Source organism: Sarcophilus harrisii, chromosome 6 (assembly GCF_902635505.1).
Source record: "Sarcophilus harrisii chromosome 6, mSarHar1.11, whole genome shotgun sequence".
Classification (NCBI taxonomy): Eukaryota; Metazoa; Chordata; class Mammalia; order Dasyuromorphia; family Dasyuridae; genus Sarcophilus; species Sarcophilus harrisii.
The window spans coordinates 190131288-190155142 of record NC_045431.1 but is presented as its reverse complement, the minus strand read 5'-3'; the positions used below and the strand labels follow the sequence as shown (position 1 = coordinate 190155142).

General features: G+C 37.9%; 2 protein-coding genes across 7 annotated transcripts in view; one reads left to right on the top strand and one right to left on the bottom strand.

Moving 5' to 3' along the window:
* CTBP1 (C-terminal binding protein 1) overlaps positions 1-11622 on the bottom strand; it is a 472770-nt gene extending 461148 nt beyond the window's left edge. The window contains exon 1 of one of the 3 annotated variants that reach the window (XM_031943991.1): positions 11558-11622. The gene's annotated coding sequence lies outside the window, so the exon portion shown is untranslated. Of the gene's footprint in view, positions 1-8038; positions 8226-11557 lie in introns of those variants that run through there. The other 2 variants (XM_031943992.1, XM_031943990.1) reach the window with 2 other exon arrangements.
* Positions 11623-11830: 208 nt separating this feature from the next.
* MAEA (macrophage erythroblast attacher) overlaps positions 11831-23855 on the top strand; it is a 142797-nt gene continuing 130772 nt past the window's right edge. Inside the window, exon 1 of one of the 4 annotated variants that reach the window (XM_023506171.2) lies at positions 11831-12630. In XM_023506171.2, the coding sequence (XP_023361939.1) occupies positions 12562-12630 (69 nt within the window). In that variant the 5' untranslated portion in view covers positions 11831-12561. Of the gene's footprint in view, positions 12631-13079; positions 13597-23855 lie in introns of those variants that run through there. The other 3 variants (XM_012552408.3, XM_003773451.4, XM_031943995.1) reach the window with 3 other exon arrangements.

Genomic DNA, 23855 nt, shown 5'->3' with positions numbered 1-23855 from the left:
AAAAAATTGGAACGGACTGCCATGAAATGTAGGGGAGTATCCTGCCATATTTAAGGTCTTAAGACATAATCTGGAATACTGACTACTAGTCAGATATGTTATAGAGGAAAATGTTCTTCAGATATGTATTGAACTCAATAGCTTCTGGGAACGAGTAGGTAGCACATTTATAGAACACCAAGTTTGTAGTCAGGAAGACCAGAGTTCAAGTACAGCTTCAGATGCTGTGACCTTTACCAAGTCACTTAATTGTCTCAGTTTTCTCATCTATAAAATGAGATAGAGAAGGAAATGACAAAACACTTCAGTATGTTTGCCAAGAACCCTCCCCCCACCCACACAAAAAAGGGTCATGTGAAATAACTGAACAACAAAGATAGCTTCTGAAGTCCAATTTGACAATATTAATTTGTGAGTTTCCTTCCAGTTGTATGATTCCATACCTACTAATCACAAATATTTCCTCTATCAAATAAAATTTTATTCATGTTTAAAGTATTTTTTTTTTTTTTAAATGAACAATGCTTTAAAGGTGCTTGGCATTCCAGGGGATAAAAACTTATTTTTACCAGACACAGAAAGTACTTAATATTTGTTGAATAGAAAAAAATTAATAAAAAAGAAACAGTTCCCTCCCCTCCTTTTTAAAAGAGGGAATGTGAGTCAGTGTAGCTTTAATATGAACCATTTTATTCAAATGTCTTTCTCTGAACACCTAGTTGAAATATCTACACAGAGGATAGTAATAGGAGGGAAAAAAAAAGGAAAGCAAATGAGAGCACTAAGCACCTGTAGAGTAGATCAAAGAGAACTCTGTAAATGAGGGGGATAGAAAAGAAGGTTTAAAATATATACATTCATAGAATCTCCACCTTCTGCAGAAAATATTAAGTTGAAGAGGTGAGTTCTAATTATATGAATATTTATGAATAATGTCACTGCTACATATTTTGTTGGTATTGCTGTTATCTCATTGTTTTTCCCTCCCATATATAGGTTTATATATATACATACGTGTGTGTGTGTGTGTGTGTGTGTGTATATATATATATATATATATATATTCCCTATATATGCCCACACTGTTCTAGAATCCCCTTGTATACTCACATCATCCTTTAAGATTGTACCTTAGAGTGCCCTAGCACATAGTAGGTACTTAATAAATGCCTGTTGATGTGACTAAAAGTAGACTGTACTAAAAAAAATGTAGGATGACGACAAATTGTTCCCTCATCTGTTCATGTAATCAGACAATAGTTTATAAAAATATTTTAATGTACAGAATAAACCACTCTTAACAGTATTTCACTTACATAAGACAACATTAAGTAATAACACCTTAAAAATTGTCATATGTACTATGTTATATATGTAGATGAAAAAAGTGAGGCCAACTAAAAATATGGATGTCTTAATAGAACCAAAAATTTAGTGATAATTAATATATAATTAAGTGACATTATCTCACTTGTCCTCTTTCTTGCCATTTCTGCAGCATTTAACACTCTTCATAACCCCTGCTTTCTGTTTTAATGCCACCACTGTCTCTTGATTCTGTTACCAAACTACTCCTGTGTCACTTCTGCTAGTTTATCATGTATAGCATATAAATCAAAATGTGAATATAGCCCACTGCTACTTCCTTTGCCTCTGTGATTATCTATACATTCTCTTAGTAACCATATCACAAATGATCTCTACATAGGTAATTCCTGATCTAGATATTGAGTTCTGGTCTCTCTCCTGAACATTATCAACTGCCCACTGGACACTCAGGATGGCCAAATTAGAATTGTTATTTTTTTCCCCAAAGCCACTCTTTCAAACTTCCCTATTTTTCCTGAGATCACCATAGTTCCAGCCATTCAGATTTGCAACTTCCATTCTTCATTCTCTCTCAACCTCCAATATATCCGATCACTTGCCAAATCTTGTAGATTATTTCTTCCCATCTCTCATATAAGCCCCTTCATAACCATAGTTTAGGCCACCATTTATTACTTGTATTATTCCAATAACTTCCAAATAATCTCCCTGCCTTAAGACTCTCACTACTCTCATCTATCCTCAACAAAGTTGCCATGTGATATTTCTAAAGCATGTCTGACTATATTACTATATATATTATATATATATACTACCCTGCTCAAGAAATTCCAGGGCTTTTCTATTGCCTCTAAAATCAAATACAAATTTCTCGATTGGACATGAAAGCCATTCCCAATTTCAATTCAAACTACTTTTCTGTCCTTGCCATACATTATTTCCCTTCATATACTTTTCAGTCCAGCCAAAATCGGACTTACAGATGTTACTGACACATTTCATCTTCTGTCTTTCATTCAAACTATCCCCCACTAACTAACTGATAAGCATTTATTAAGTGCCTATTATGTGCCAGACACAAAGCTAAGAACCGGGAATATAGAAAGAAGAATGAAATAATCTCTGCCCTGGAAAATCCCACAATTCATGGGGAGTAAGCACATAAATATAAATATGCAATATATATAGGTATATACAAAATAGACGCAATAATTTTGGAGTTGTCATGAATGGCTTCAGGAAAACAAGAAAGCCTTTATGTAAATCGGTGATGCTTGAGCTAAGGCTTGAAAAACAAGGGACTATATAAGAAGCATGTATGAAGAGGGAGTACATTTCAGGCATGGAGGATCGCCAATCCAAAGCCATTGAGATAGAAGATGGACTTCACATGACAAGAACAACAAAAAAGTCTAGTTTGGCTGGTATAGAAAAGGGAGTATAATGCATGATAAGAAGGCTGGAAAGGTATTCTGTGAAAAATTTTAAATGTCAAAGGATTTTAATTTTGATCCTAGAAAATAATAAAGAACCACTGGAATTGATTGAATAGAGGAATAATGGCATGATTGGACTGGCACTTCAAGAAAATACCTTGGACAGTTATGTAGAGGATAGATTCGAACAGGTAAGAAACCTGAGTTAAAGAGACCAGTTAAATCATTTCAATAATCTAGGTGAGAAGTGATGTAGAGTTGGGAGGTGGCTGTGTGAGTAATGAGAACATGGATGTGAGTGGTATTGGGGAAGTAGAAACAAGACTTAGTAATTGAAGGGATATGGGGGAAGGAGGGATGTGGAGGGAGACTGAGGGACAGAGGATGACACCCTATGCCAAAAGACACTCTCTCCCTTCTGCCTTTAAAATTCCTAGTTCCCTTCAAAGTCTAGCAACTCAAACTCTACCTTCTATATGACCCTCTAGTATTAGTGGCTCCCTCAAAAGACGACTTGTATTTACTTTGTAGATATATTAGCTCCTTGGGCCAGATTGTTTCATTTTTGTCTTTATAACTCAATCAACCTAACCAGTGTTCACAATAGCCTTTAATATTAATAATTGCTGGCTGATAGATGATTTTTTTAAACAATTTCACAAATAGGTTAAACATGTTATTGTTGGGGAGTGGTTATTTGTTTTATTAAGTTGCTTAAAAATTACAACCAGAAATGAAACAGCTGCCCCTCTTTACAAAGGCACCAGGAAAGAATAACAGACTGGGCTCTACAACTTTGGCAAAGTCCCATTGGCCCTCTGGCCTGAGTTTGCTTACCTAGTACATGAAAAGACTCTGTCCTAGGACTGGAAGCTGAGAGGAACCTTAAACATTGCCTTGAGTATCTTAATTTGTATAGATGAAGAAATCTAGGTCCAGAGAGTAAAGAGGTTTGCCCCAAGATTCCCTTCAGCTCTAATATTCTTTGATTCTGGAAAAGGTCAACAAAGGTGAATAAAAGACATTATAAATGTTTAAGCAACAAATTTATATTTTGAATAAATTATGGAGTTTAAATGACAAATGAAAGTGCCTCTAAGTAAATGATATCCATTAAGAAAGTAAACTTAAACCGAAACTGAATGGCTTCTGGGATTTCATCAAGTAAGTAGATGAATGTATTTTTTTAAAAGGTCATAGCAGGGAGCCATCAGATAAAAGGCAAAGTAAGAAAAGCAAATCAGGATACCTATTTTATGCTATTATTTTCAAACTTCTCCCATTTAATTTTAATATTCTACTACTGTCATTCAAAAGGTATATTGATTATATACCAATCAGTCCTAACCAATCAAATAATATATGTGGTGTAGCTAACTTGGTACATAATTATGGTTGAGGACAAAAATGCCTATGCTGAGAGCTTGGAATAATATAGTTTTATACAAATCTAATTCCCATTTCCATTGCAAGGGAAACTCCATTTCAAATTTCCTTCTTTACATTGATAATCTGCCTAATGATACATAGCTCTCCTTCCCAAACTCTAAAGGGGAGAAAGATCTAAAGAAGACTGGACTCTCTGCCATCAATAAAGTCAAGACTATTCCTCATAAGGAAAATAAAGTCTAATTCCTATTTTGTTCCTTTAAGTATTATCTTTTCTACTTTTTAAAAGAACAATATAACCTTTAGACACTACTCCAGGATATGAGTTTAAAGATGAAGTTCAGAACAATGTTTTCATTAAATTTCCAGATGATTATCTCAAACCAGCTATTTTTAATGAAAATTTGAAAATCTCATTTTCTTAATTTCTAAAAAAATTTTCTACAAAATTCAAAAAGTTTCAGATTCAATAGCCAAGAAATTTTAATATAAACTATCTGATATTTCTTTAGGTTTTGGAATTATGCATTTTTAAAGTAATATGTACGCAAACTCATCTGGCATTTCCTAACTTGCAAAACTACAGTAACTATGTAAAATGACCCCTTTGAAATATCAACTTAACAGTAAAGCTCATATAAATGTTATCTCTCCTTATGAAATTGTTTTGGATATTTCAATTAACCTTAAATAAAGTTTAAAGTGTTCCATCAGAGGGTAGAGGTGACCATGGCTTTGTCAACTGAATTTACACTTTACCAGATCCTACACCAAGCCAGATTTTCATTGGCAGTATATTTGACATCTGACAGCTAGCATAGTTAAATCCTGAGAGGCTCTTCACTAAACTAGATGATGAATATTTTAATCACATTAATTCTAAAAAATGACCTACTAAGTGATAGAGGAGCTATGATCTGAATTGTTGAAGAAAATATCCACATGGATGAAATTATAAATCTCTGAGTATTATATATTTCCCTAAATGTTTCTTTAATTTCTCCAACTATGGATTCATATCAAAATTCAAAATATCATTTGGATAAGCAGGAAATATATCCTGCTCTGAGAACAAAGTATAAAAGGTCATGCAGTAAAACAACATAAAAGATATTTTACTCTGAGTGTCTTAGCATTGGCTCAAAAATGATTCTATAAAATGTTAATACTAGTAAGAATCCTTCATTACCACTACTCTGGGCAACCAAAATACTCATATCATCTAGCCTACTTTTAGAGCTGATAAATAAATGTTCCCATGTGACACTGTTGCTCCTTAATTTTTAATTATAGCAGGCTTTAAAACATAATTCATATTCCATGGGGAATCATACAATGTCAAAGCTAAAAGAGACCTTGGAGATTAGGTTAGTTCAAGTCCTTCATTTTAGAAATGAAGAATTTGACCCTCAAAGACATCCAGAAACCTGCCCAATACCACATGCTTTGGTTTAGAAATGTTAAGAGGGGGTCTCTTTTTGGTAGCCTAATCTCCCCTTCCTATAAAATCCCCAAATTAATATTGTTTTATACAATAACTTCCTTAAATGAAAAACATCAACTTCATTTTAGACACATGCTAGTGATAAGATTTGTCAGTAATATGCTTGTATTTGCATTAACGAAAGACTAATTTTTTCAAGTTACCTTCACATACATATAATATGCTTTATATTTCCATTTCCTCAGCTACTACACTCATTATCACACACAGACTTGATTAAGAAAGAAGGCCCAAGTGCCCTAATAGTAATAGAAATGAACATATCATCTCTGCTTAGATTTTTCCTATTTTCAAAAACTCTGCAGGGACTTCAAAAATAAATGGTACTACTCAATCTCTGATTTATGCCTTTTGCTATCTACTCTACCTCTAACTTTGCCTATGCCCATCCTCAAAATGAAACCAAACCATCCTAAACAACCTACTGATAAAATAAATTCTCTCTCTAGACTAGAAAAGCAGTAGTATTTCGTAAGCTCTGCTAACAAGTTAAGCACTATATTCTATGAACTATTAACCAACTCACTATCTTGCTAATAATTCATTTTAACTACTAACTCCAGAACCAAAATTTCACTCAATTGTAAAGGTTCTAGTACAAAATGGCTTTTAAAAAATTAACCTATTTATCACTTTAAAATGTCCACATTTTTTACAAATCTTTTTAGGAATTTTTATAGATATATATGGATACTATCACCACCATATTTTATGTTATTTTCCTCACCCAAAGGTGTTTGGGGGCGGGGGGCAAAGGAAGAAAGATGGGAAAAGAGTAGAGAAATAGTTACTATTACATAAAATGGATGACAAGGATTACTTCTGTCATAGGATAGAATAGGAAAATTGAGGTTTATGTCTATGTTGGGAAGAGAGCAGTGGATTTTTATTAAATCATATAATATATTTAAGAAAAGTGATAATGGAAGAACTACAAATTACATCACTATCACATTTGGAGGGAAAACAATTACAAAATTCTACCTTGTTTATAAAAAGAAGATTCCTTCTAAGGAAGACTATTCTGTGTGAGAAGCCAATTTCTGCCTCAATTCTGCCCCTCCTCTGTAAGTCTATTTGTTCAGTGTCAACACGCTAAGTAAGCCTACAGGTCTGGTCCTCAATTTCTCTTCAGATTCTCTGAATCAATCTAAAAAAGAAAAACTCATATATGCCTGCCTTGTGGATGCTAAATAACTTTCCATCTCCAGTTATCACCTCTGGTCATTGAATCATCTTTTAAGATTTAAGTAAGGTGAAGTGGGGGTTTTTTAGGCTTGCAGAAATTCGACTGTTAGAACAACCATGGGAGCAGCATAAACATAGATTGTTGTGAATGTGGTTAATAGAGACATTCAGTGTCTATGCATGATATCAAAAAATGAAACATGCTTCTATCAATTACTTCTGTTCATTGTTTCTGTTTTCAATAACTATGCAAAGACATTTACATTACCTATAGAAATTTTTTCCATGAAAGGTATTTTCCACATTAATTCTATTTTATGTCATATTTTGAAACAATTGCAAGCATATAGCTTAACTCTAGATTTTGTGCTTCTTCGGATAACCAATTTTGATTTAACAGAAGCTGTTCAAATATTAAAGGCACTCTTGAGATGGCAGGAGTTTACCTAATAGCATACATGGTATGTGACACATCCCTTTTCATCAGCTTTCTTTTCCCTCTTAATAATAATAAATAACAACAGCACCACCAAAAAGGTTGATCAGAAATAACTCATCAGAAGAAGCACGTTCACTTGGACTATTTATATGAATAATCAAGTTACAATAGGCACATCTGAAATTTACAGGCTAGGTAGTTAAAACAGATGCTTCTTACGTTCCTTCATATGTACTGTGGCTCCCTTTGCCAATACCGTCAAGCGTTAAGGAAGAACTAAAGTATAAACATCTGCAACACCTCTTTCCGTTTTGTTAACATTCTTTCACACATTTTACTGTTAACTCCCCCAAAAAGGCAGATTAAGATTGTAAAAATAGCGAAATTGAGAACATCTGTGCAATAGCATCGGAAAACGGAATGAAACATGAATAAACAAAAACATGGCGAAAGTGGCCTGGGGTTGTTACACTGTCAGATCATTTTTCCAAGCCCAACATCAAGGCTTTTGTTACAACCAAAGCGGTCATTTGCATGGAGAACCAACAGGGTTTCTTCTTCAGCGTTTCCCAGATCGTAACACACACTCACTCTCTACCATTCACACAGACAAATCTTTCCTCTTGCAAACAAACAATACTGATAAACACACACCTATTCGCAACGATAGAATCTACAGACTCCCCCGAACACTCGGAATACAGAATAGTTTGCTGCTGCAGCGTAATTTCGGTATAAAAATAACAGACAAACCTTTGGAGCGCTGCCCCAGCCGGAGTTCCTCTCTCTCTCCCTCTGCTCTGCTGTTACTGACAAGATCAGGCTGAGATTAACAAGTCCATGCTACTCTATCAACCTGACTCCTCAGGTTTTCCTATGCACTTCATTAGCTTTAAATTCACTGCAAACTTTTCCCAAAGTTAAAATAATGAATTAGTAAAGAGCAAAGCAGAGATGGGGGGGAGGGGGAAGAGCAGAGGAAAAAAGAGGGGGAGGGGAGAGGGAAAACAACCAAAGACTGGGCGATCACTAAAGCAGTTCCTTTCATGCTGCTGTATAGTTAAGACTGTGTCAGCACTTTCATTCCAAACACCCCATTTTTAGGGTGAAATAATGCTTGCAGGAAAATGTGTATCTAAAACACATACCTAGCAGCACCCTTCATTTAAAATATTCCTTTTTTGAAAAAAATTGATATTTATTTGGGAGGGTAAAAAAAAAAAAAGAACAGTATTCATGCTTTCTAGTATTTCCAACTACCGGTAATACTGTTTCCCTAACAAATGAGAATAAAACACTTTCTTTAAAAATTTAAGTTCTACCACCCTCTCTGCTTACTTGCAATGAAAACTAAACAATAGCACTTCAAAGGGTCTTTTATAAACTGATTTAATAGTGTTAAAAACTGCAAGAATAAAAATTGTTTTAAACTTTAAAGCAAATGCACACAAAGAGGCATTGGTTCATATTCAGAATGCTTAAATAGTGTGCCCAGTAAGAACTGCGTAACAGTTAGATTACTTGTCATAAACTTTCCCCATATTACTCTATCAATGTTTCTAGGAATGAAGAACCAGATTTGTCTTTAATGCTATAAAACTTGGTCTTGCTATTGAGACCTTCAAAAGCTATGATTAATTGATTCTTTTTTTAAAAGATGAAAAACCGTTACTTGAGATGCCTGATTAATATACAGAGGGTCAAACATTGAGTCCTTAGTATTTTATTCTCAAAACATTCCCCCAAAAGGGAAAGTTGCCTTTTATCTCCAAAAAGAACTATCCAATTAATAGTGGAAATGTTCAATATTTGCAAAGCAAATATAAAACGAACTCCTTAACGGCCGAAACAAAAATTTTAAGATATATGGTCTCTCTTGCACAAACTTCACAGAAGTCTAAGGCTACTACGAGCAATTATTCCATGTCTTTACCATGTGATTATCGGTAGTGTGGTATAAAACAAATGATCACTTCAACATCAAAATGGGGCTTTGATGGCTTTCACTAGCTCCTTTTTAATTTCTAAATCCTAATAGAAAATTTTAAAAAATATTCTGAACGTGAGATCTTTAATCAATTATCTGCTTATAGAATGTGTTTTTTAAACCACTCGATAAATCAGGGTAAATTTTGGTTAATTAATTTTCCATACTACTAAATGCTATAAAAACTTTATTCCCTTTTTTAAAAAAGACAATGTCTGAGATACATATTTTTTAATGAAATTAAATTTTAATGAAATATTTAATGAATTTTTGAATTAAACATGATCATTTTCATAAAAAGTGATAAAGCAGTTGGAAAAAATCCCAAGGCATATCAAACTTGCTTTTCTTTATTTTATATCCAATTAATCTTCACTATAATAGCAGGTTAACAACATAACACTAAATAAGTTAAAGAAAATAATCTACCAAATCATATTGGATGCCAACCAGATAAGTTTTAAAAACCAATCATTAAACAAATATTTATCTTATCTATAAATAAATTTTAAATGTTCAATCTTTTTCTTAATTTTAATAGGAAATCAGATTTTCTAAACTCAGATGAGAAATTCAAGCTAAGAAGCTTTCCATGAAATCATTCTAAGCCAACAATTGTAACCTTAAACCGATGACATGCTTACAATGCACAGACTATATAAATATTTATACATGCTACCAAGAAGGGTAAATCAGTTGACATTCAGCAATTAAAGCTGCCTCTCTGAAGTTGCAATACTTAAAGGTTAAAGATTAGACATGCTCCCTCTTGTGTTAAACTAAGAATGCATGCTGTTTTCTCTGACATGCCAGTGCCATAGCCATCTGTTCCATTAAGTAAACCCTTTAAACTTTGGCTACTCATTCTCCCACCAAATCTTCTAGCTTAAAAGTAAATTAACTTTGTGCTCTATACTATGTATATATTGCCTTATGGAGAGGAGGGAAGGGAGGAACCAGGAATATCATAATTATTTATCCCATAGCATCAAAACCTGCATCGTTCATAACTAAATCCTTACTGGTAAATATAAACAAAGTGCCAGGAAGATGAGGCTTGCCTTCAATTCACATGGCTGATAATTCCTGCAGTGAATAAACCCTGTCTCTCAAGCAATAGGAAGCTGTTGGGAACCAGAAAAACCTCACTCGTCAGGCTAGATTTCTAATACTACAATCATCTAGAGCTATTAGAAGGCCAAAAAGAGTACCTTGTATAGTTTCCAACAAATCAATGGGGTAAATTTATTGTAGCGCTGTAGGTCCGAAGTTTGGACCAAACACGGGTTCCTGCAGCTTCGAGTTTACAGCTGGTTTCTGACAGACATGGGGCAGGGGTGGGGAGCGTTCGGAAGGAATTTAAGTAGGGATTCTGGCTTAGAGAATCAAGAAATACACGAACGGGAAGACGCAAGCAGGCTGGGGGTTAGCTGCACTGTCACCGGCCTCATCTCATTCAACCGCAAGAGAAAGAAGAATGGGCAAGTCCGGGGGGGCGAGGCTGAGTTGGATTTGGGGAGCGCGAGATGGCAACAAGCTCTTGGGTCTCCTTGCTCCAGAGGCCCTTTCCACTCGAGCTGCCTCCCCAGGGATGGCAGCGAGAGCGCCGGGGCTGGGCCGGAGGGGGGGCAGAGCCAGAACCCGGGCCGAATGAGGGGCATTGCGGGGCCGGGATTCGCCCACTCGCCTCGTTCCCGAGCCGGGAAGGGGCAGAGATTATTCATTCGAATTAAGGACAGGGAGGGGCTGAATTAGGGCAGAGAAGGAAGCCGCTGGGACCCCCGAAGTTTTCGGAGAGTTCTCAGCCCGGCCCTGAGAGCGCGAGAAGACATTCCAGGACAGCCCGGCCCGCCTCCGTCCCGGGAACCCTCCGCCCCCTCCTCCTTCTCCTCCTCCTCCTCCTCGTCGCTGAAGGGCAGCTCGCTCCGACGGCACCAGAACGCGCACCGGGTGGGGGGGGGTGTGGGAGAGAAAACTGGAGCGCGCGAGGCGGGGGCGCGCCGAGGGAGGGAGACGGGAGCGCGCGGGGAGAGATGGGGGCGGGGCTGAGCGGAGCAGCGGTTGGGGCGGTTAGAACGTTAAGAGCGTCTGGGAGGTCCCAGCCGCCCACTCCGGAGCTGGGCCCCCGTGCCCTCCCACCTTCCTGCGCCCAGGCCCAGACCCGCCTCCCTTCCTCCGTCCGGGCTGCTCTGCAGGTCCCCTCAGCGGTGTCCGGAGGAGGGCTGCCCTCCCTCGTGGGAGGCACAGAGGAGGGGAAGGGATAGGGTTAAGGGAGGGGGACTCACTGGGTTCTGAGAAGGGGGTCTCGGCAGGGTTAACCCTTGTTCCTGCCACCGGCGTCGCAGCCTCCCGTGTGTCCAATTCACGTCCCTCCTAAACACCCTCCCCCTCCCCCCAGCTTCTACACCCCCCCCTTTGCCCCTCCCCCACCCAAGCAACTTACTATCTCCCCGAACACCGCAAAACTCCTCAAACTCCCCACCCCCTGCGGACACGCCCCCTCTCCCTACCCACTCCTATCCCCCCCCAGTTCCCGCCTCCGCTGCAGTCCCGCGTTTGGTTTGCCGAGGTAGCTGTCAATCAAGGAGAGCTTTCTCTCCCTATTGGGCCTAGAGCCTGCCAGTACATTCCAGGAGTTCCTGGTTTCCCATCCCAAAAAGTGGTCCTGCATAGGACCCTTTCTGATTGGCCCCCATGACCATCTAAGGTTCGAAGTAAGGCTTCTTCAGTAGCCCAAGAAATTTTGCACACACGTTCTTGGAGCTAGAAGCATCTTTTGCCAGGATCTCCATGTTCAGTATAGGATTAGTCTTTGGCCCCGGCCCCTCACCATTAACTGGTAACGTCAATCAAGTCTGGCTGGCTGGCCCCACCTATCACGTCAGAGTCAGAAGGAAACTAGGTCTCTGATTGGCCCCTGAGCGACCTCGGGCCAAGTGGGAATTGTCACCGTACCCCGGCGTCTCAGAAACGAAATACGCCTTCCTCTCTTCCTTTCGGTCCAGTAAAAAACGTCTTCATAGTCTACACTTTCCTGTGATTGGAAGAGTGCCATGAAAGGAGGGAATTGATTGGGCCTTCCCGACGTCCTTTCACGTAGCCTTGCCCAGAGCGGTGCGTTCTTCCGCCACCACAGGCGGTTGGGCGGAAGCGATTGGCTAAAACGCCTGCTCCCTCCCGGTAATGGGTGGAGGCGAGGTGGGAGGGAGAGGAGAGCTGTCTGTTACCCGCCATGCACCGCGCCCCGGAGGTGGCTCCCTTTGGTCTGTAATGTTTTGGCCAATCCAAAATGGCGGTGCAGGAATCAGCTGCTCAGCTTTCCATGACCCTGAAGGTGCAAGAGTATCCAACCCTCAAGGTGGGTGCTCAGGAGTCCGCCCTGGGGGGGCAGGGAGCTCAGCCGCCCCTCTGCGGGAGGGAGACAGCTGACGGGGGGCCCCCTCACCCCGCCGTCCGGGGCGAGTGAGGACTCGCCTCCCCCACTGGAGCGGAGGGCGCGGGGGTCTGTCCACGCCCCCGACGGTCCGGGCTGGGGACGGGGTGCCGAGCGCGGGGTCGGGGAGGGGGACCCTCCAGCCCGAGAAGAGCGGGGAGGATGTCGCCCTGGCCTGGGGGGGGGGGGAATGACTGCCCAGCCAGGGAAGGGAGGAGGGGGCTGGGGCTTCCCCGCCCCCAGCTGGTCCAGGAAGGGTTAATGGGGTGAGGGGAAAGAGGGAGGAAACGAGCCTGGACTGTGCGCTCGCTCACCCCTCCCCGCCCCCTGATTGTCCTGTCATTTCCCAGTCCTTTCCTAAAATAACAAGCCGGGGTCCGTGGAGGGCGGAGGGCGAGAATGGCCGGATTCGCAGCCTTCGGAGGGCTGAGCCCGACCCGAAACGTCCGCATTGTAGCTGGGGAGCTGGCACACGTTTTAGAGGTCACCCAGCTCAGGCGGGGAAACTGAGGCCCGGGAGGGGAAGGCGGTTCCTCCAGGGGAGGCAGGATTTGAACTCCGGACAGAGATGCTGTTGCTTCGCTCTTGGAAGGAGCCTTAGAGGTCATCCGGCCTCTCCTTCTACACGGGAGGATCCCGGGCTATTGACACACAGGTCCTCAGTTCCAGGGCAGGGGGTTGAATCCGGGCCCTGTGATGCTGCGTTTTCCACTCGGGCCGCTGCCTCACCCAGTCCTGAGGGAGGCTCTCTCCTCGGCTTGAGAGCTAGAAGGCCTCAGAGGTCGTGCAAGGGCCCTTTCACCCGTGAGAAAGCAGGTTGGGGGGGCGAAGAGTCCCAAGGTTATCCGTGATTAGACCAAGGAATTTTCTCCAGATGTTCGGGCCAGAAAGGTAGGGTTTTCTAGGTTATGCCGCAACTGCCCGAGAAGCCTTTGTGGGAGGTTGGGAAGAAGGTCCCTTGGAAAGCCAAGGAAAGATTGTCATGATGAAGGCGTTTAGAGCCCCAGCTGTTTCCAAGTAAACATCACATGACAGTATGATGAGTTCTCGCTGAGTTCTTGGGGGAAAAGAATCCCAAAAGATGGGATTCACGGTGCTCCCTGTCGCTCACAAAATCACCGATTTTCTTGGAGTTGAAGCTTTCATTCCTTTAAGAAATGTATTGAGTATTTATGTAGAGCACTAGGCTTTGCCCCGGAGGAGATAAAAATTGCAGGTAAGACACAGTGCTTAATTCTCTTACTACGGGTTGTTAGGATTTGATAAAGCACAAGCACAGATTATCATACTTCAGCCATATCTGATTTTATCAGTGTGTTATCTCCTCTGATAGCAACTCTTGTGTGGCTTTAGTAGAAAGCCCCCAACAGTTTTTGGGACCAAAAAATCATCACCCTACAGACATTCTGGTGATGTGCTTCTCTATTATGCTGGCCATTACTAGACCTGTATATCTTATAAGACAAATATCTGTATTTCGATATTTCCTTTTTTGGGGGGGTTGTTTTGTACGGAGCATTTTATCTGCCACTCTGATGCCTTTGTACTGGCATCCCCTATGTCTGGAATGTATCTATTTTCATAGCTGCCTCTTAGAATACTTGCTTTCCTCTAAAGAGTCAGGTGCCAACACTTAACATGAGGATTTTGCTCAGTTCTCAGTGTCTTCTGTGTCTTGAAATTATTTTGCCTGGCTTTGTGTATACTTGGTATTTGCTTTGTGCTTGTATTCAGTTTCTTCCAATAACAAGTCAGTTGCTTAAAGGCAGAAGCTATTTTTGTTTGTCTTTGTACATCCAAAATCTCATGAAATGCCTTATACCAGTGAACCTTTAATAAACATTTGCTGAATGAAACAGATTTAAAACTGAAAAAAACTTTAAAGGCCTCTTGTCCACCCCCTTCTTTTTACTGATGGGGAAGCCCAACCTTGGAGAGAAATAATTCTCCCAGGGTAAAACAGAAAAGGCTCTTCTTTAAATCCAGGGTCTCTAGCTCTCAATTGAACAAACTTTAAAGTTCTATGACACTCTCCAGTCAATGTAGAAATCACAACACATACTATTATGTGTATGTATAATACACTTCCTTTAATAACATGAAAGAAGTATACTTCATAACATATTTGCACCATACATAATTAACAGATTTTTTGATCATTAATAAGTAGAGTTCAGTATCCAAGACTTTTTTGGATCCAACTCACTAAAATTTCAAGGTCATGAGATTATTAGAAATATATTTGCATAGCTCCTTGGTTTTAAGATTAGCTTAGTGCAGAGAAAAGAACACAAGATCTGGAGTAGCTAGATGTAGGTCTAAATTCCCTTCCTGTCACTTCCTACCTGTATGATGTTGACCAAGATCTTTCATTGGGGTCTCAGTTTCCTCATCTGTAAAAGGAAGGATTTGGAGTAGCTCCTTTTAAGTCCTTTGCTGTTCTGAATTTCTGGTGCAATCAACAAAGGTAATGGCTTCAATTCCTGGCGGGCCACAGCTTTGTTCTTTTCCAGAACAGCCTGCACTCCCTAATCCTGGTGAGCCATTAAGCTAGTCACAAGCACCACTGTATGAGAATGTTAATGAATTAGAGTGACTCTGTCTACCTTATTGGAAAGCTTTCAGAGAATTATTTGCATAATGTCAGTATTTGAAGGACAGTTCATCCATGAGGTGTTAATAAGTGACAAGCATTTGATTGTCCACTAAGGAGATAGTTGAGAAATAGACCCTCTTCTGTGTTTCCCAAACTAGGTGAATTGATGCAAATGTGGAAGATTAGTGTATCTTCTAGTCCAAGTAGGTGATTATCATAGAAAAAAGGATTTAAAATGCTGTGACTCTACCTACTGGAAATAAGGATTGGAAATAAGTTAGGAAGAGTTATCAAAGGGAGGAAGAACACTAAATTCTTATTGATTCTAGGTGACTCTTTTTATTTGCTTACAACAAATAGGATTGGATTCATAGCTTTTCTTAGATTTTGACATGGCAGCATTAGCTACACGCATGCTATTGAGTAGGAAATTGCCAAGAAGGAAAAACTTCTCCATCTCTTTTCATGGCATAATTTAATGGAAAGTGAGCAGAAAGGAAATCAGGTTCCCCAAAAGGAATCACATTGGTGGGTATTTGTTACTTATAATTTCAAATATATTATTTGAATCAAAGATCTATTCAACTTAATTTGATTAAATAAAACTAACAACTAAGAAAGAGGATTGTTATTCTGTATAATGAAGGCTTGCCAGGGTACAGACTTTATTTTTGTTTGTTTTTTGTTTGTTAAAATACTATCATTGAACTTCTGTGTTTTACCAAATTCTTTGAATGTATCATATATAATTCTTTTCTTCTTGACACGTAGGTGATAGTGCATGCCATGTGGTAAGCACTTAAATGATGCATTATTTCATTTCTGAATCAGCATTTCTTAGAATACTTTTAGAAATTATGCATAGTCAAAGCAGAGCATCCATGGGGAGCTCTAAGGATCTTGATTTGGAAGTAGTTGTTCTTTGATGATGGAAAATTAAAGAACAGGATGTAGTGCATACTATAGAATGTAAGTGCAAAAACAGATTTTTGTTTTTGTTTTTTTCTTAAGAGACATGCTATGAAGAACAATAAAATACTTAGGAAGAAATTTTACTCCTCGCTATAGCTTCTCAGCCACATACGATGTATAGAAGAAATCTAAACTGCCTGGCAGTTGTGGTTGTGGGAGGTTTCAATTGTGTTTTGCTGTCTTCAAGCTGTTTTTCCTATCCTCTCTCTAGTATCAGGATAGAGGGTTCCCCAAGAGAAGCAAAGCAAAAAACAACCAAATAGTGAAGATCTGTATTATGTATTAATTATTACTTAATCATGTGCTGGGAATTTGCTTTTGGTCAAAATGAATATCAGCAAGACCAAATTTGTGTGGTAATTATTTAAAGTTGTTAATAACTTAAAATCATAATTTTTGGCACAGTAATTTTGACACAGGTATTTACTGATTGCTTTAAGGAGATTAATCTGGTATTGCAGAAAGAACACTGAGTTCCTTGTTGTTTAAGACCTGGCTCGGTATTTTTACTAATTGGGTAATGCAAGCCCTCCCAGCTCAAGAGTCTATCACTCCATGTCCCTGGGCCTCAGTTTCCTAGTTAATTGAACAATGATTTACTAAGCACTATGTTGTTGTGTTGCAAAAGTAACACAGTTATTGTCTTTCAGAACTTTTTATTCTATGTGGTAGAAACAACATATGTAGAGAAATAAATACAAAATCTGTCAAAAATATTTTGAGGAAGGAACTTAGAGTCAGACACATTAAATGTTCTCTCTTCCTCAAAATGGGAGAACATTAAACACTTGGGGGATCTGGGAAGTTCTTTTGTTGGAGTGAGCTGGAGCAAACTTTGAAGGAAGCTGTGCGTTCCAAGAGAGAGAAAAGAGATCTGTGTGTGGTGAGACAGCCTGTGTGAAAGCCTCAAAGGAAGATGGGACATTTTATAGTGGGGACAGCAAAAGTAGGCAGCTGGGTTGCGCAGTGAGTAGAAAGCAGGATTTATAGGAAAACCTGAGTTCAGATCTACGGTCAGACACATGTTAAATGTCTAACTTTGGGCAAGTCGCTTAATCTCTGTTTTCCTGTTTTCTCAACTGTAAAATGGAGATAACCACACCTAACTCCCAGGACCTTGATGATCAGAGGAGATCTTCTTAAAGCACTTGGCACTGATATATAATGAGCCCTATATAAAGGCTTATTCTCTCCCTTTTTCGGAGGGGGCTGCAATGTTGAGTGTGTCAGGGGAATAACAAAATCACTTCTAGAAAGGCATGTTGTTGCTGTATTGTGGATACTGAAATAAGTTAATCTTATAAAAAAATACTCAAAAAGTAATCTCAAGAAGAGGGCAGAAACAACTATTAATTTATAGTAATAAAATTATTTGGCAAATAAAATTTAAAAAAATAATCCATGAATCAGGACCATATTCTGACCAGCCCAGTGTTCTGTTTTTCCCCAGTGGCACCAAGGGATTCTTTGTGGAAAAAGGTGGTGGTTCTTCATAAAATAAGCCTAAAGAGATTGGAGAGAGTGAAGGAGAGGGTAAACTGGGAAAGGCAGAATATATGATTTGTCCAATGCTTTTTATGCCAATCTGCGTGTTATGCACAAGTCTGCACTCTTCCTGCCCATATTGTTCATGGTTGAATTGATTTGATCAACCAAGTGAGAAAGGACAACCCTCTCACTTTTCAGATCTTTCACAGTGAAGCACACTGATCCTGGTATGTCTCTGCAAAGACACCATTCTATCTTTGTTTAAAAATCTAATTTTTCTCTGTTTAAATAGGTTTGTAAGTACAGATGTTAGATTAGATCCATAATTACCCAAGAATGACCCATGGCACAGTACTTTTGGGTCGATGTACCCGGAATTATATGAAATTCACGTTTGTAATTTTCCAGTAGGATCCCCGATTTCTAAAAGCAAAGTTGGAGAACCATTAGATTTGATAAGGTTTCTTCCAGTACTAAAATGTAGTTATTCTATGATTTTTAAAAGGTTTAATGTCCTCATCTCTTGACAATACTAAAATCAATATTTATTCCTGATTGATCTTAAGTTTTTATTAGTCTTGTAGATACTTTGAATCTTCATGTTTAATAAAGTGGCAATAAAATAAAGTTTATCTTTTTCATTTATGAAACGCTATGCAAATATCCTTTTAATAGTGACCAGAAAAGCCTAAATTTCTTATTTTTCCATGCATATTTTTAGAACATCATGCAAATTCAGTCTTATAATTAAATAGGAAATGGAAGTTTTATAAGAATTATTATAGCTTCTTGCTTCTGACTCATTTCCCTTATATGATTTTTCATTTCATATTCTATGGGAAAAAATTCCTATGTAAGCCTCAGCATACTCCACCTCCCAGATTGAGGTAGAAAGTATTTTAGGTATGCTACTAACATGACTCAAGGTTAGTGGGAAAGTATTTTTTTTCTTTTTTTTTAAATCTCCATTACTTGGGAGTTCAAGTATTTGTATAAATATTTCATGTAGTTGTTTATATAACAAGAAATTAGATTTGACCATTTACTAAACTGGAAAAACTAAAGTGAGAAACACCATGATAAAAGATATTTGAATGATATACAAAAATCTGGAAGACCTCTTCAATCCTCCTGCAGTCACTAGCTGTATGTATGGTAGAGAGTAAATCATCTAATCTCTCTGATCCTCAAAGAATTATCTACTAAGTCATAGAAGGGCTGTGATGGTCATGGATGGAGAAGGAGTGCCCTTCCTCCCTAAAATCACAAGTCTGATATGGTGACTTGAGTTAAGTTGATGAGGCTTTAATATTGTAATTATTAGGACTTGTAGTATATTGTACATTTTTCAAGAAAAAAGTATGATTCTAAATGAGGAACAGAGAAGAAGCAATAAGTAAAAAAAAATGAGAAGAACCAAGTAGAAAACTGGATCCCATATTTTCTTGCTAATGAATTTCAGGGAAGCAAAGAAACTGTGGAGGAAGTGGCAAATTGTAGCAAGAAGAAAATAAGAACTATTAAGATATCTGGATGTCAAAGAGGAGTGATTTTATTCTTAAAATTTAACAAGTAGCCAGCTTAAGAATATGTGAAGGATATTTAAATTGTTAAAATATTTATATAGTTGAGTTTGTAGTAAGGGACATAATCAAGGTTTCATTGGGGTCTGCTTTAATGAAGGAGGCTGAGGCAGAACAATTTCAGAAACCTTCATTCTGGGAAAAATGTGAAATACCATTGTTTTATTAGCTGTCTTATACTTAGTGGACATTTTGTCCCTCTGAATTCCAAGGGCCATGTACAGACAAATATATCTAGCGTTCACTCTGAGGAATGTTAGAAATGAATAATTTTGTACTTGTTTTAAAATAAGAAAATTGAGTCGAGAACACCTATGCTTAGTTTTTGAATTCTATCCCTATGTTTGACATTACTCTATATTGACTCCAATTAAGCACCTACAAATTGAACTTTCAATACCCTAACATATCAACCCATGTATTAAGAATATAAGATTATATAAGAGGTTGTGATGGGGATGGGGGAGGAAGAATGGCTTGGGGGAAAGGAACCAGGTTGTTTTTTTATTTTCTATTGTCATTGAAGAAATGTGATTATATTCTAATGGAGTCTATTGATAGGGTATATTCATTATCTTTCATCTTGATCTTTTGAACACAAAGAGGCAGCATGATTAGCATGTATTTTGTAAGATTTTCTGACTGGCTCAGAATAGGACTTAAATATTTCAGAGACTCTATACTTTTATGCAGTCTTATACACCTGATGGAATTCTTTCACACAAAATGTGTTTTAGTCATATTTTCTTGTACAGAGTGTCCCAAAAGTCCTTGTGCAGTTTTAAGCTACTAATGGGGCAGGAAGGTGACCAAAACAGGTAGATAACATAGTAAATTAAGGCTTTCCAGAATTCAAATCTAACATCAGATACTTACTGGCTGTGTAACTGTGGGAAAGTCACTTTACTCTATTTGCCTCTGTTTCTTCATGTGTAAAATTTCCTGAAGAAGAAAACGGCATATTACTCATCATCTCTGCTAAGAACCCCAAAGAGGTCACAAAGAGAAACAATTGAACAACAAAGTTACTAAAGATTAAAATTGCACAAAGACTTTTGGGACAACCTGTACAGTTTTGTTTTAAACTGAAGTATAAGAGTTTGCATTTATTCCTCTTAAATTCCATTATTTTAGATTCATTTCATTGCTCCAGTCTACGGAAATCTCTTTGGCTCTTGATTCTGTCATCTGATATATAAGCATTTCTTAGCTTTAATGTTATCCACTAATTTAATAAACATACCATTAAGTCATTTTCTTTGAAGTGTCTAATCTTATCTTTTGGTTTTGTTTTGTTTTTGATTTTTGCCTTGTTTCCTCAACTTGATTGGAAGCTCCTTAATCTTATTTTGAATTTTGAAGTTTGGAATTTTTTTTGGGGGGGGGGGAGATAAGGAGTTGAGGGGGGTTTTTTGTCTGTTTTTGCTTATAATGCTAATCATATTCCAGGATTCATTGAAAAGGATGATGGTTTGGTTTCTAGTCTAAGCCACTGCCTGACTTATCAGTTTTTATTTATGTTATTTTCAAACTTCTTACATTCACAAAAGCTTGAGTAACATTAAATGAGGGTTCAGTAAATGAGAATTCTATTAATTCATTGTGACAGCATTTGGACTAGCTGATCTCTGAGGACTTTTCTATCTCAGAAGATCCCATGAAATGTTTATCCTTTACATATGCATGTATGGAATTATGCCAAGCACCAGTTGCTCTATAGAGAGGTAAAAGACACAGCCTTTGCCTGATAGATATTTACACTCTTATTGGGAGAAGCAAGAGACACATGAAGATTTTAGGTAATAAAAGTGATAATAATGTGAAGCATGTGAAGCCTAAAACAAAATACGTTTTAAGCCATGGGTGTTGGGTTGATTGATCTTCCTAGTGCACAGGATTAATGGGTGAAAAAATTATTTATTTATTTATTTATTTTATTTTATTTTATTTTATTTTATTGTATTGTATTTTATTTAATAGCCTTTTATTTACAGGTTATATGTATGGGTAACTTTACAGCATTAACAATTGCCTAATCTCTTGTTCCAATTTTTCACCTCTTACCCCCCACCCCCTCCCCCAGATGGCAGGATGATCAATAGATGTTAAATATATTTAAATATAAATTAGATACACAATAAGTATATATGACCAAACCGTTATTTTGCTGTACAAAAAGAATCAGACTCTGAAATATTGTACAATTAGCTTGTGAAGGAAATCAAAAATGCAGGTGGGCATAAATATGGGGACTGGGAATTCAATGTAATGGTTTTTAGTCATCTCCCAGAGTTCTTTCTCTGGGTGTAGCTGGTTCACTTCATTACTGCTCCATTAGAAATGATTTGGTTGATCTCATTGCTGAGGATGGCCTGGTCCATCAGAACTGGTCATCATATATAGTATTATTGTTGAAGTATATAATGATCTCCTGGTACTGCTCATTTCACTCAGCCTCAGTTCGTGTAAGTCTCTCCAGGCCTTTCTGAAATCATCCTGTTGGTCATTTCTTTTTTTTTTTTTTTTTTTTTCTTTTTTTTTTATTTAATAGCCTTTTATTTACAGGTTATATGCATGGGTAACTTTACAGCATTAACAATTGCCTAATCTCTTGTTCCAATTTTTCACCTCTTACCCCCCACCCCCTCCCCCAGATGGCAGGATGATCAATAGATGTTAAATATATTTAAATATAAATTAGATACACAATAAGTATATATGACCAAACCGTTATTTTGCTGTACAAAAAGAATCAGACTCTGAAATATTGTACAATTAGCTTGTGAAGGAAATCAAAAATGCAGGTGGGCATAAATATGGGGACTGGGAATTCAATGTAATGGTTTTTAGTCATCTCCCAGAGTTCTTTCTCTGGGTGTAGCTGGTTCACTTCATTACTGCTCCATTAGAAATGATTTGGTTGATCTCATTGCTGAGGATGGCCTGGTCCATCAGAACTGGTCATCATATATAGTATTATTGTTGAAGTATATAATGATCTCCTGGTACTGCTCATTTCACTCAGCCTCAGTTCGTGTAAGTCTCTCCAGGCCTTTCTGAAATCATCCTGTTGGTCATTTCTTTTTTTTTTTTGTAATATTCCATAATATTCATATACCACAATTTATTCAGCCATTCTCCAACTGATGGACATCCATTCAGTTTCCAGTTTCTAGCCACTACAAAAAGGGCTGCCACAAACATTCGTGCACATACAGGTCCCTTTCCCTTCTTTATAATCTCTTTGGGATATAATCCCAGTAGTAACACTGCTGGATCAAAGGGTATGCACAGTTTGATAACTTTTTGAGCATAGTTCCAAACTACTCTCCAAAATGGTTGGATTCGTTCACAACTCCACCAACAATGCATCAATGTCCCAGTTTTCCCGCATCCCCTCCAACAATCATCATTATTTTTTCCTGTCATCTTAGCCAATCTGACAGGTGTGTAGTGGTATCTTAGAGTTGTCTTAATTTGCATTTCTCTGATTAATAATGACTTGGAGCATCTTTTCATATGACTAGAAATAGTTTCAATTTCTTCATCTGAGAATTGTCTGTTCATATCCTTTGACCATTTTTCAATTGGAGAATGGCTTGATTTTTTATAAATTAGAGTTAATTCTCTATATATTTTGGAAATGAGGCCTTTATCAGAACCTTTGACTGTAAAAATATTTTCCCAGTTTATTGCTTCCCTTCTAATCTTGTCTGCATTAGTTTTGTTTGTACAAAAACTTTTCAGTTTGGTATAATCGAAATTTTCTATTTTGTGATCAGTAATGATCTCTAGTTCTGCTTTGGTCATAAAGACCTTCCCCTTCCACAGGTCTGAGAGGTAAACTATCCTATGTTCCTCTAATTTATTAATAATTTCATTCTTTATGCCTAGGTCATGAACCCATTTTGACCTTATCTTGGTGTACGGCGTTAAGTATGGATCAATGCCTAGTTTCTGCCATATTAGTTTCCGATTTTCCCAGCAATTTTTATCAAACAGTAAGTTCTTATCCCAAAAGCTGGGATCTTTGGGTTTGTCAAAGACTAGGTTGCTATATTTGTTGACTGTTTTATCCCTTGAACCTAACCTATTCCACTGATCAACTAATCTATTCCTTAGCCAATACCAAATGGTTTTGGTAACTGCTGCTCTATAATATAATATTTTAGATCTGGCACAGCTAAGCCACCTTCATTTGATTTTTTTTTCATTAATTCCTTTGAAATTCTTGACCTTTTGTTTTTCCATATGAATTTTGTTGTTATTTTTTCTAGGTCATTAAAATAGTTTTTTGGGAGTCTGATTGGTATAGCACTAAATAGATAATAGATTAGTTTAGATAATATTGTCATCTTTATTATATTTGTTCACCTTATTCAAGAGCATTTAATATTTTTCCAATTGGTTAGATCAGACTTAATTTGTGTGAAAAGTGGTCTGTAATTTTGCTCATAAAGTTTCTGATTTTCCCTTGGCAGATAGATTCCTAAATATTTTATATTATCAGT